Below are 11,756 nucleotides of genomic sequence, written 5' to 3' on the forward strand. Positions count from 1 at the left end.
TGGGTAGTTCTGATTGGAAGTAAAATTCTGGCTGCCACCTTACCCCTTTGGGTTTCTAGTGCCAGGAAGGCAGCAGTCAACGTTAGGAGCTACAGGGGCCACAGGGAATATTTTTAGCATTCAGGTGATCTGCAGGGACATTTGTGGTATTCCTATTCCCGGCATTCACTGCAGATGGGCAAGTAGTGTAGCCTGAAGAGGACATAGGACCCATGGGTTCAGAACTCTCAGGGATGGGGACCTTGGTCACAACACCGGCAAGGAAGCTAAAGGCAGAGAGGAACTGCCCACTAACCCTCATGCTGTAGGTTTTTACAGAAACTGTGACAAACCACATGGAGCAAGGTTAATGAGAGAAATCCACAGACATGAGCAGAACCAGGGGTAGGTATACAATACCGCATTCTGATGCTCTTTGCCATACATGCCATCATCCACAAGGTAGTGTGAGTATGGACTATGAGTGGCTCACACTGATCACACACTGTAGGTAAGGGTCTCAGTCTCTGGGGTGGGGGACGCCAGGAGTTCTTCCTCTCCATCCGTTCCACCCATCTAAGGGTGTCAAAACGTAGTGAAAGTGATGTAGGAGTACAATGGCCTAACCCCTTCGCCTTGGTGACGAGCAAGTCCGTGGTCCAGTACACACCCCTCATGTGTGGGTCAGAATACGAGGGTGGAGTTGAACTGAAAGCACCCTTTGTCTTAGCTTCTTTTACTCCCCTGTGCTGACTCCGCTTTGCACTGGGTCTCCTGAGAGCACCTCCTTCCTTATGCAGTACTTGTGCAGGAATACCCGTTGTAGGCTCTGGTGTTTTGAATGCAACGTGAGAATCGCAGTTTGGTGCGGTCCGCCTCAAGCATAGCCTCCTTGAGAGAGACACTTCCTAACATGGTGAGCTGTTTTATTCGTGGGAGTGTCTCCTGTCCCTCAGGATACATGATCTTTCAGGAATTGGACACAGGAAGTCTAAAACCAAGTATATACAAGCTGTGAGAAGCAACAGCATCCTATGAAAAGATTCAGTGGTTCAGCGGAGAATAAGGTCGAGAGCCCACGGTGTCACCCAGTGACCGTTCATATCATAGGGAAATGTTTGAAGGCACTGTTACTGAGACTTGGAACACTGGTGTCAGGTCGACCTCAGGGTCAGAGCTCAAAACAGAGGCTTGAGACCAAGTAGATTGTCTGGGAGGTGGTCCCAAGTAGTGCTGTAGGGATACTGTGAAGTGATCCGGGGAAGGGTGGAAACCAATCCAGGTTGAGTTCAAGAGCAGGTGAGTCCTGTGGGCATCGGGGGTTCGTTCAGTGCTACTGAGGCCCTCTGGTCTCCCATGTCCCACTAGAGGGGATAGAGGCTAGAGCACTTATCCACCATCTACTGGCAACTGTTTGAACACTTCTCCCTGGCGCGTGCCTTCCCTATTATGTCCTTTGCGATCTGCTCCTTCGTGTAGACCCAGCCCTCCGCAGAGAGTTCCAGTTGCTTGCTGTAAGTCACCATCCTACACTGTTAGCGTGGGAAGGACTGAGGTGATAGAAGTGAAAATCCTGAAATCACCTGCTATGATCTCCTCGTTGTGCAGAGAACAGAAGACCTGGCAGCTAAGGGTGTCCATTCACGAAGGAAAAAAGAATGAGACACGATTCTTTATATTTAATGCCTGGAAAGTTAAGATTTATTTGCTATATAGAAACATCTCCATAGACAACATCTGACAGTAACAGATACATCAGTTAGGATGATATGTTATCGTATATCAGGGAAAATACACCCTTTGTACTGAATTGGGATGGACATCATAAGAAACAGGTGGGAGGGAATTGGGCAGTGGGGTGGTACATTCCAAGGCCAAGCGGTTGAAAAATCACTGGGAACTGAGGTTTTACAGTTGGCCTCACATGATTCAGCTCCCAGTTGGACTGCGACATGAAGGAGATTGGCTGATGAAAACAGCAGGGTGCAGGTCAGGGCACTCAGCAGCAGCAAGAGCCACTAGAGCAGGTGGGTGGGTGGTGGCAGGGGGTCTAGCAACAGCTGGGGCGGCAGCAGCTGGACACACAGCAGGTGGGAGGGCAGCAGGTGGTCCGGCAGCAGGTGGTCTGGCAGCAGGTGGGGCGGCAGCAAGGCTGGCAGCAGCTGGAGCCACAGCAATTCGAGCCACAGCCGCTGGAGCCCCCACAGCAGGGGCGGCAGCAGCTGGACACACAGCAGCTGGGGCGGCAGCAGGTGGTCCGGCAGCAGGTGGTCTGGCAGCAGGTGGGGCGGCAGCAAGGCTGGCAGCAGCTGGAGCCACAGCAGCTGGAACCCCCACAGCAGGGGCGGCAGCAGCTGGAGCCACAGCAGCTGGGGCGGCAGCAGGTGGTTCTGCAGCAGGTGGTCTGGCAGCAGGTGGGGCGGCAGCAGCTAGAGATGCAGCAGCTGGGTCTGCAGCAGCTGGAGCCACAGCAGGAGGGGCGGCAGCAGCTGGACACACAGCAGGTGGGCCGGCAACAGGTGGTCCTGCAGCAGGTGGTCTGGCAGCAGGCGGGGCGGCAGCAAGGCTGGCAGCAGCTGGAGCCACAGCAGCTGGAGCCACAACAGGAGTTGACCATGGTGTCAGAGGGTGGAGGTTCTGGGCTGGTTTCCAGGAGAGTGAGGGGCTGGACTTTGGAAGTCTCCTGGTGCCCTGGCCTCTTATATACTGCTCGTACCGGGTGATTTGTCAACACATCTTCCTTGTGTTTGTTTACCTAATATTTAAGTAACTGTCAAATTACAGAATAATGTGTGTCTATGTATTGGTTTAAACTGATGGGAAAGAGATTTTCTTGTTGGATGTGAGAAACTCTTTGTGGTCTGCTTTTCCTCCTGACCTACACCCACTGGCATCCTCTGGACCACTCTCCTCTTCTTCCTCCACAGCAGGCTGTCATGTGGTTGGTGGCTTTTGCAATTACATTTCTTGTTTTCCTCTCCTACACCCCTAGCAGCAAGGGGTTAAGGCAAACCTGTTTTGGTTTGTGCATTTCTTCCAATGGTCAGTGGGAGGGAACCCCATCTGCATAGTGTGGAGGTGGCATGGGACAAGAGGAAAAGGTCCCATTTTATGGGTCAGTTTTAATGAGGAAGGGAGTCAGTGTCTAAGAACACGTGATGTTGGTAACCTCTGCCACTGGAATGGGTTTTCTTGTTTCTAACTTTAATGTTTCTATCTTTGGATCACGTTCTCTACCCCAAAGCCACGGCAGACAATTAGGTGCATGGTTCCCATCACTGCCATGATTTGTAGTTCAATGAGTGTTATCATTGCCGCCATGTATCTTTGCATTACATTTCTCTGGAAGGTCTTTAGACTGTGGGAGACACAGCCTTTACAAATTCTTATCTCATTCTTAATTAAGAATATTCTTCAATGGAGAAAAAAAAAGTTGAATAATCAGAATGCGCTCTCCTCAGATCTTATCTCCATAGCTGGGAATTCTAGAGTGCACGTTTGTTTGGATCCATTTAAAATGTGAATGGATTTTATTTTATTTTTTTTTATTTTTTTTTATTTAAAAAAAAATTTTTTTTTAACGTTTATTCATTTTTGGGACAGAGAGAGACAGAGCATGAACGGGGGAGGGGCAGCGAGAGAGGGAGACACAGAATCGGAAACAGGCTCCAGGCTCTGAGCCATCAGCCCAGAGCCCGACGCGGGGCTCGAACTCACGGACCGCGAGATCGCGACCTGGCTGAAGTCGGACGCTTAACCGACTGCGCCACCCAGGCGCCCCTAAATGTGAATGGATTTTAGTGTAGTCAAGTTACATAGTTGGTCTTTATACTTATTTCCCATTTACTAATAGTCCAACTTGAGGATGCAGCAAGTATCTGAAAGGCTCATAAGATATGGTGCGACAAATCTCAGAAGTTCTGAATATGGCGCTAGGGGTGTGGGCTGAAATTTGGCATTTCTGACAAGTACCCAGATGATGCTGAAGGCCCCAGGATGACACTTAGAGGCCTGTTCCTTTGTCCTGGCCCTTTAAGCTCTGAGGAGGTGCCTCTGTGTAGTTCCTGCGTGCTTTTAAAGCTGACTTGTTGAATGGCTAACCCGAGATACACACGTTGCCAGTTGTTGATGTTCTATGTACCGTTTAGGGTCTCCTCCCCGGAAATCCACAAGCTACTGAGAAGCCCCACCATGAACACACTTACAGATAACTGCAATGTAGTATTGAAAGAACCGTCAAAGGAGTTCGCAGGAGTATGATTTAACTAGAAGAATTGTGTTTGAGTCAAATCAGCCAAGAAGACAGTTTGGTAAAACCATAGAGTTACTCACAAATAAATTACTTAGTCACTGTTTCTTGTTTACATTTTGTGATTTATTTCACAACGTAGAAGGAATTTACACACATTTGAATCTATTTATCCTAAGTGTACTCATCCATAGTGATGAGTTATGATACACAGAAGCAGGTCCATGTAATCCCCCCATCTCTCAGTAGAACATTTCCATTATGGCAGAAAGTCCCCACTTGTCCCTTACTAAAGTCTGAACTACCATAGAGGCAACCACTGTTTTCATGTATTTTTCACTGTAGAATAGTTTTGATCTAGACCTTTGAATAGATGATATGTAGTATATATCTCTAGCATATATACTGTTTCTAGAGAATATGTTATTTCTCCTCTGTTTGGCACCATTAACATGCCTATGCCTGTGCGAATCACTAACATTGGTGCATATATTAGTGGTTCATTTTGTGCTATACGAGAGAAGTATCAAGACTTATCCTAACTGTTTCCAATGTATGTCACGGTAGGGTAACCAGGCATTCCTTAAGCCCATCTTTCATTTTTAATCTTAAATAGAGACGCATTTCAGTTCACCCTAAAATTAAAAAAAAGTCTTTCATATTATTTAAAATGCACATATGCAGTGTGTGCAGCATGGTCTTGGCTTTGGGAGTTGATTCCCTTGGTTTGTCACTTGCATGCAGCACTTGGTGCTTGTCCCATTGGGTGCATCCTCTGTGCCCATCACCCATTTTCCCCACCCCACTGACCCTCGGTTTGTTCTCTGTATTTAGGACTCTCTTAGGCTTTGCCTCCCTCTCTAGAGACAGAGGCTGTTAAGGGCAGAGAACTAACTAAGGATCCCTGGAGGGGCTTGAGTGGGGGGATGGGCTAAGTGGGTGATGGCATTGGGGAGGGCACTTGTTCGGATGGGCACTGGGTGTTGTATGTAAGTCAGGAATCACTAACTTCTATTGCTGAAACCATTACTACCCTGTTTGTTCACTAACTTGGATGAAAGAAAAGAAAACAAAAGGAAAGAAAGAAAGAAAGAAAGAAAGAAAGAAAGAAAGAAAGAGAAAGAGAGGGAGGGAGAAGAAAGGGAGGAAGGAAGGGAGGAAGGAAGGAAGGAAGGAAGGAAGGAAGGAAGGAAGGAAGGAGGAAATCTGAGACTCGGCAACGAGTGGGTGGCCCTTCGCTGTTTCCATTGCAGATCCTAGATCTAGAGAAACTATACAATTCATCTACAGAGGGAAAAGAAACAAAAAACCGGTATGATCTCTGATGTCAAAATATAGGTCTACATGTCACTACTTTGTAGACAACCAGCCTTGATTTCCATTTCTGGCTGCACTCTGAAAGCTGGGTTCCTGGCCATGTAAGAGGAAGTGCTTAAGGAGGCCAAGACATGGCCAAGTAAGTACTGGTAATTCATCTCCGCATGGCAAACAGAATAAACCCATTATAAAAGGCATTATTTTAGCTTAAGAGCAATATATTCCCATGTGTTTAAGTAAGAGTAGGTGGTATTTTTACTTTACATTTTGGCAGATTTGTTGTGAAAAAATTCAGGCCATACCATATCATCTGAAGAGCAGAGAATACGTCCAATAGTTGGACAAGGATCTGTCCCTTGGTACTGAGATAGAGTTAGAAGGAAAGCATGGACATTGAAGAGCCCATCAAGAAATAGGAAATTTGGGGGCGCCTGGGTGGCGCAGTCGGTTAAGCGTCCGGCTTCAGCCAGGTCACGATCTCACGGTCCGTGAGTTCGAGCGCCGTGTCAGGCTCTGGGCTGATGGCTCAGAGCCTGGAGCCTGCTTCCGATTCTGTGTCTCCCTCTCTCTCTGACCCCCGCCCCCCCCGTTCATGCTCTGTCTCTCTCTGTCTCAAAAATAAATAAAAACGTTAAAAAAAAAAAGAAATAGAAAATTTGAACAGACCCATAACCAGTAAAGAAATTGAATTAGTAGTCAAAAATGTCCCAAAACACAAGAGTCCAGAGCCAGATGGCTTTCCAGGGGACTTCTACCAAACATTTAAGGAAGAGTTCATACCTATTCTCTTGAAGCTGTTCCAAAAAATAGAAATGAAAGGAAAACTTTCATACCCTTTCTATGAAGCCAGCATTACCTTGATTCCAAAACCAACCCCATGAAAAAGGGGAACTATAGACCAATTTCCCTGATGAACATGGATGCAAAAATCCTCAAGATATTAGCCAACTGGATCCAACAATACTTAAAAAAAAATTATTCACCTCGCCCAAGTGGGATTTATACCTGGGATGCAGGGCTGGTTCAATATCTGCAAAACAATTAACGTGATTCATCACATCAACGGAAGAAAGTTCAAGAACCGTATGATCCTCTCAATAGATGCAGAGAAAGCATTTGACAAGATACAGCGTCCTTTCTTGATAAAAACCCTCAAGATAGTAGGGGCAGAAGGATCATACCTCGAGGTCATAAAAGCTATATGTGAACAACCCAACACTCATATCATCTTCAATGGGGAAAAACTGAGAGCTCTCCCCCTACGGTCAGGAACACGACAGGGATGTCCACTCTCACCACTGTTATTCAACATAGTATTGGAAGTCTTAGCCTCAGCAGTCAGACAACACAAAGAAATAAAAGGCATCCAGATGGGCCAGGAGGGAGTCAAACTTTCACTCTTCGCAGATGACATGATACTCTATATGGAAAACCCAAAAGATTCCACCAAAAAACTGCTAGAACTGATTCATGAATTCAGCAAAGTTGCAGTATATAAAATCAATGCACAGAAGTCGGTTGCATTCCTATACACCAACAACGAAGCAACAGAAAGAGAAATCAATGAATCGATCCTGTTTACAACTGCACCCAAAACCATAAGATACCTAGGAATAAATCTAACCAAAGAAGTGAAAAATCTATACACTGAAAACTATAGAAAGCTTATGAAAGAAATTGAAGAAGACAAACCCAAAAAAGGAAAAATATTCCATGCTCCTGGATAGGAAGAACAAATATTGTTAAAAGGTCAATACTACCCAAAGCAACCTACATATTCAATGCAATCCCTACGAAAATAACACCAGCATTCTTCACAGAGGTAGAACAAACAATCCTAAAATTTGTGTAGACCCAGAAAAGACCCCGAATAGCCAAAGCATTCTTGAAGAAGAAACCCAATGCAGGAGACATCACAATTCTGGACATCAAGCTGTATTACAAAGCGGTAATCATCAAGACAGTATGGCACAGGGGCGCCTGGGTGGCGCAGTCGGTTGAGCGTCTGACTTCGGCCAGGTCACGATCTCGCGGTCCGTGAGTTTGAGCCCCGCGTCAGGCTCTGGGCTGATGGCTCAGAGCCTGGAGCCTGTTTCCGATTCTGTGCCTCCCTCTCTCTCTGCCCCTCCCCCGTTCATGCTCTGTCTCTCTCTGTCCCAAAATAAATAAATAAACGTTGAAAATAAATTAAAAAAAAAAAGACAGTATGGCACAAAAACAGACACTCAGGTCAGTGGAGCACAATAGAGAACCCAGAGAGGGATCCACAGACTTATGGCCAACTAATCTTTGACAAAGCAGGACAGAATATCCAATGGAATAAAGACAGTCTCTTCAGCAAGTGGTGCTGAGAAAACTGGGCAGCGACATGCAGAAAAACGAACCTGGACCACTTTCTGACACCATCCACAACAATAAACTCAAAATGGATGAAAGGCCTAAATGTAAGACAGGAAGCCATCAAAATCCTCAAAGAGAAAGCGGGCAAAAACCTCTTTGACCTTGGCCACAGCAGCTTCTTACTCAGCATGTCTCTGGAGGCAAGGGAGACAAAAGCAAAAATGAACTACTGGGACCTCATCAAAATAAAAGTTGCTGCACAGCAAAGAAAACAATCAGCAAAACTAACAGGCAACGCACGGAATGGGAGAAGATATTTGCAAACGACATATCAGATAAAGGGTTGGTATCCAAAATCTATAAAGAACTTATCAAACTCAACACCCCCAAAACAAATAATCCAGTGAAGAAATGGGCAAAAGGCATGAACAGACACGTCTCCAAAGAAGACATCTGGGAAATACAAATCAGAACCACCATGAGATACCACCTCACACCTATCAGAATGGCTAACACTAACGACTCAGGTATAAACAGATGTTGGCGAGGATGTGGAGAAAGAGGATCTCTTTTGCACTGCTGGTGGGAATGCAAACTGGTGCAGCCACTCTGGAAACCAGTATGGAGGTTCCTCAACAAATTACAAGTAGAACTACCCCACGACCCAGCAATTGCACTACTAGGTATTTACCCAAGGGATACAGGTGGGCTGTTTTGAAGGGACGTATGCACCCTAATGTTTATAATATGTATATATATATGTGTGTGTGTGTGTGTGTGTGTGTGTGTGTGTGTGTGTGTATGTGTACCTATACACATATATATACACATATATATACACACACACACATCCACAATGGAGTATTACTCGGCAATCAAAGAGAATGGAATCTTGCCATTTGCAACTATGTGGATGGGACTAGAGGATATTATGCTAAGCAGAACTAGCAAGTCAGAGAAAGACAAATATTACATGACTTCACTCATATGAGGACTTTAAGATACAAAACAGATGAACATAAGGGAAGGGAAGAAAAATATAAAAACAGGGAGGGGGACAAAAACATAAGAGACTCATAAATATGGAGAACACAGAGAGGGTTACTGGAGGGGTTGAGGGAGGGGGGATGGGCTAAATGGGTAAGGGACATTAAGGAATCTACTCCTGAAATCACTGTTACACTATCTGCTAACTAACTTGGATGTAAATAAAAAAAATAAATTAAATAAAAATTGTTTTTTAAAAAAGAGCCCATCTGTGACCCACTGGCAAATGCAATCTCTTTCTAAACCTTTCTAAATCTCTTACCCACTGGTAAATGTCAGTGGATCTCACCGTGAAAACTGAGAAATAGAAGAAAGCTTACCACTTCTCAAATCCTATTAGAAAAAACAACTGTTATATATTGTATTTTTCCACGGAGGAGCCAGCTCACATATTAACATATGCATTCTTTTTCTTGCGAAGACGCCATGGAAGCATTCATTTGACTAACAACACCCTAATATTGCATTTTTACAATGGAAAAAAATGCACATATGGTGTAAAGCATACAAAGTACATGTACGTGATAAAAAAAATAGTTATAGGGGCGCCTGGGTGGCTCAGTTGGTTGAGCGTCCAGCTTCGGCTCAGGTCATGATCTCGCATTCTGTGGGTTCGAGCCCCATGTCGGCCTCTGTGCTGACAGCTCAGAGCCTGGAGCCTGCATCCGATTCTGTGTCTTCCTCTCCTGCCCCTCCCCCGCTCGTGCCCTGTCTCTGTCTCGCTCCCTCAAAAATAAGTAAACATTAAAAAAGTAGTTATAGAGCAAACATCCACATATCAAAACCTAGAGTCAAGAAATAGAACCTTGCTACTACTAAGAAGGCTCTTCTATGCCTTTTCTTGACCACGAACATTTTTCCACCCTCCAGATGATTATTATGCTGATTTTTCAAGTAATCTTTTCATTTATTTTTCTTGCAGTTTCATTACCTATGTAGGCATCCCTAGATGATACAGCTTTATTTTGCATCTTTCTGAATTTTTATAGGAATGAAATCTTACTGTAGGTGTAACTTTTTTACTCAGTATTATGGAAGAGTTTGGGTAGGTAGCTTCCAAGAAGGTCCAATGTTTTCCACCTCTTGGAGTTCATGGTCTCATGTAATTCCCACCCCTCAAGTAAACTGCCTGTCAACAGGATATGACAACATCAAGTGACTGAGTTACAAAAGATTGTGACTTTCATCTTAATGCCAACTCTTTCTCTCTCACACTGGCTTTGATGAAGCCAGGTCCTACGTGAGAGATCCTTGCAGCAAAGAACTGAGCATAGTCTCCATTCAACAACCAGCAAGGAAGCGAGGGCCTCCCTCCTGTGGCCCTAAAGGGTCTGAATCCTGCCACATAAATGTAGTTGGAAGTAGAGTCTTCCCCAGGCGAGAACTCAGATGAGACCCCAGTGCTAGCCAACACCTTGAGTGCAGCCATGTGAAACCCTATGCAATGGAGAGTCTGGGTGGGCCATACCTGGATTTGGATCCGCAGAAATAGAGAAAATAAATGTCACTATAAGCTGCTAAATTTGGGGGTGATGTTACATAACAGTAGGTAACCAGGATAGATTTATCTAGGACCACGGCACACACAGGTGAGAAGGGAGGCATCGAAAGGTGCCAAGAAATAGAAATGCTAAAATGGATATAGTCATAAGGCCACAAAGCCCACGTAGCCATTCCCTAAGAGGGTCTGGGGCACTCTCTTTACCACGCTATTAGGGAATCATCAAGTACCGGTGTCAGCAGCATCTTGGGAGAGGAGTGCCTATTGTCTAAAGTTAGAGGTTGTGGTAGGGAATACTGTGACCAAACTGTGCTCCCTAGGAAGAATGGGGATGGTCATAGCTCTGAATGACTTAGTCATGTGCAGGACTTAATTGTAGGAAGTAATGTGGGTATAATTATGTGATTGCCAACAAGGTTGGAATGACAAAGGGGGCAGAATGATATGTGACCCTCAGGGATCTATCAATATGGATAATAAAGCATGATGTCCCTCATATAGGATATAGGCAGACAACTCAGATACACCTTTATAGAATATATAAGTGTGTGTGTGTGTGTATGTGTATGTGTGTGTGTGTGTGTGTGTGTGTGTGTGTGTGTATAGGTGTATTCATGCAATGAAAGGAACAAGAATAAAAGAACAAAGGCTGAGACCATGAACCAATGGAAAGTCATGATCCCTGGCAGAGTGTGCAGAGTCAGGCTATTAGTAGACCTAGAAACCATTAACCTAGAAATGAAGAGGCCAGTCATCTAGGATGAAGGGCTGCACAAGTATATATCATAGAATTTCTTTCATCCTTCCTCAAGGAACCTATGGCCATTGGTTCAGCAGAAACAGGAATACTCATGTGTTTGCAGGCTGTCGGATGAGATCTGAGCTGAACTCACTACTGGATACGTACAATCGTTCATGGTTCCTATTTAAACACCTTGATCTAATGTCAGAGTTAAAGGAGAAGGTTCCTCACTACCTTCATCCCAGTGATCCACTGGGGGGAATTTGTGCCACCTTCTACCATAATCGTAGGCTGTGAACATCTAGAGGTCTCGGCTCTAAGACAGGAAAGCTACCTGGAAGGGACATGGTAAAGTTCTGTGTGGAATTAACCTCCGGCTGCCACCTTATCCTTTTGGACTTCTAGTGCCTAGACATAGGAGCTATGGGAGCCACAAGGAATATGTTTAGCTATTACATGTTTAGGCGATCTACAGGGACATTCGTGCAGATGGACAAGTAGTTGTAGTCTGAAGAGGACACAGGAACCATGGGTTCAGAACTCTCAGGAATGGAGACCATGGTCACTATACCAGGCAAGTC

The 11,756-nt window shown here is 45.0% G+C and overlaps 1 protein-coding gene across 1 annotated transcript; it reads right to left on the reverse strand.

The window, feature by feature from the left end:
- Positions 1 to 1,648: 1,648 nt before the first annotated feature.
- Positions 1,649 to 3,431, reverse strand: LOC123603668 (keratin-associated protein 4-2-like). The gene has a single exon (XM_045488815.1). It carries the CDS (start codon positions 2,594 to 2,596, stop codon positions 2,030 to 2,032), a length of 567 nt encoding a protein of 188 aa, XP_045344771.1. The 5' UTR covers positions 2,597 to 3,431; the 3' UTR covers positions 1,649 to 2,029.
- Positions 3,432 to 11,756: the final 8,325 nt, after the last annotated feature.

The sequence above is a fragment of the Leopardus geoffroyi genome, chromosome E1, assembly GCF_018350155.1.
Source record: "Leopardus geoffroyi isolate Oge1 chromosome E1, O.geoffroyi_Oge1_pat1.0, whole genome shotgun sequence".
Taxonomy (NCBI): Eukaryota; Metazoa; Chordata; class Mammalia; order Carnivora; family Felidae; genus Leopardus; species Leopardus geoffroyi.

Coding starts and splice junctions, on each gene's coding strand:
- LOC123603668 (XM_045488815.1), bottom strand. CDS start 2,596: ATGGTCAACTCCTGTTGTGGCTCCAGCTGCTGTGGCTCCAGCTGCTGC.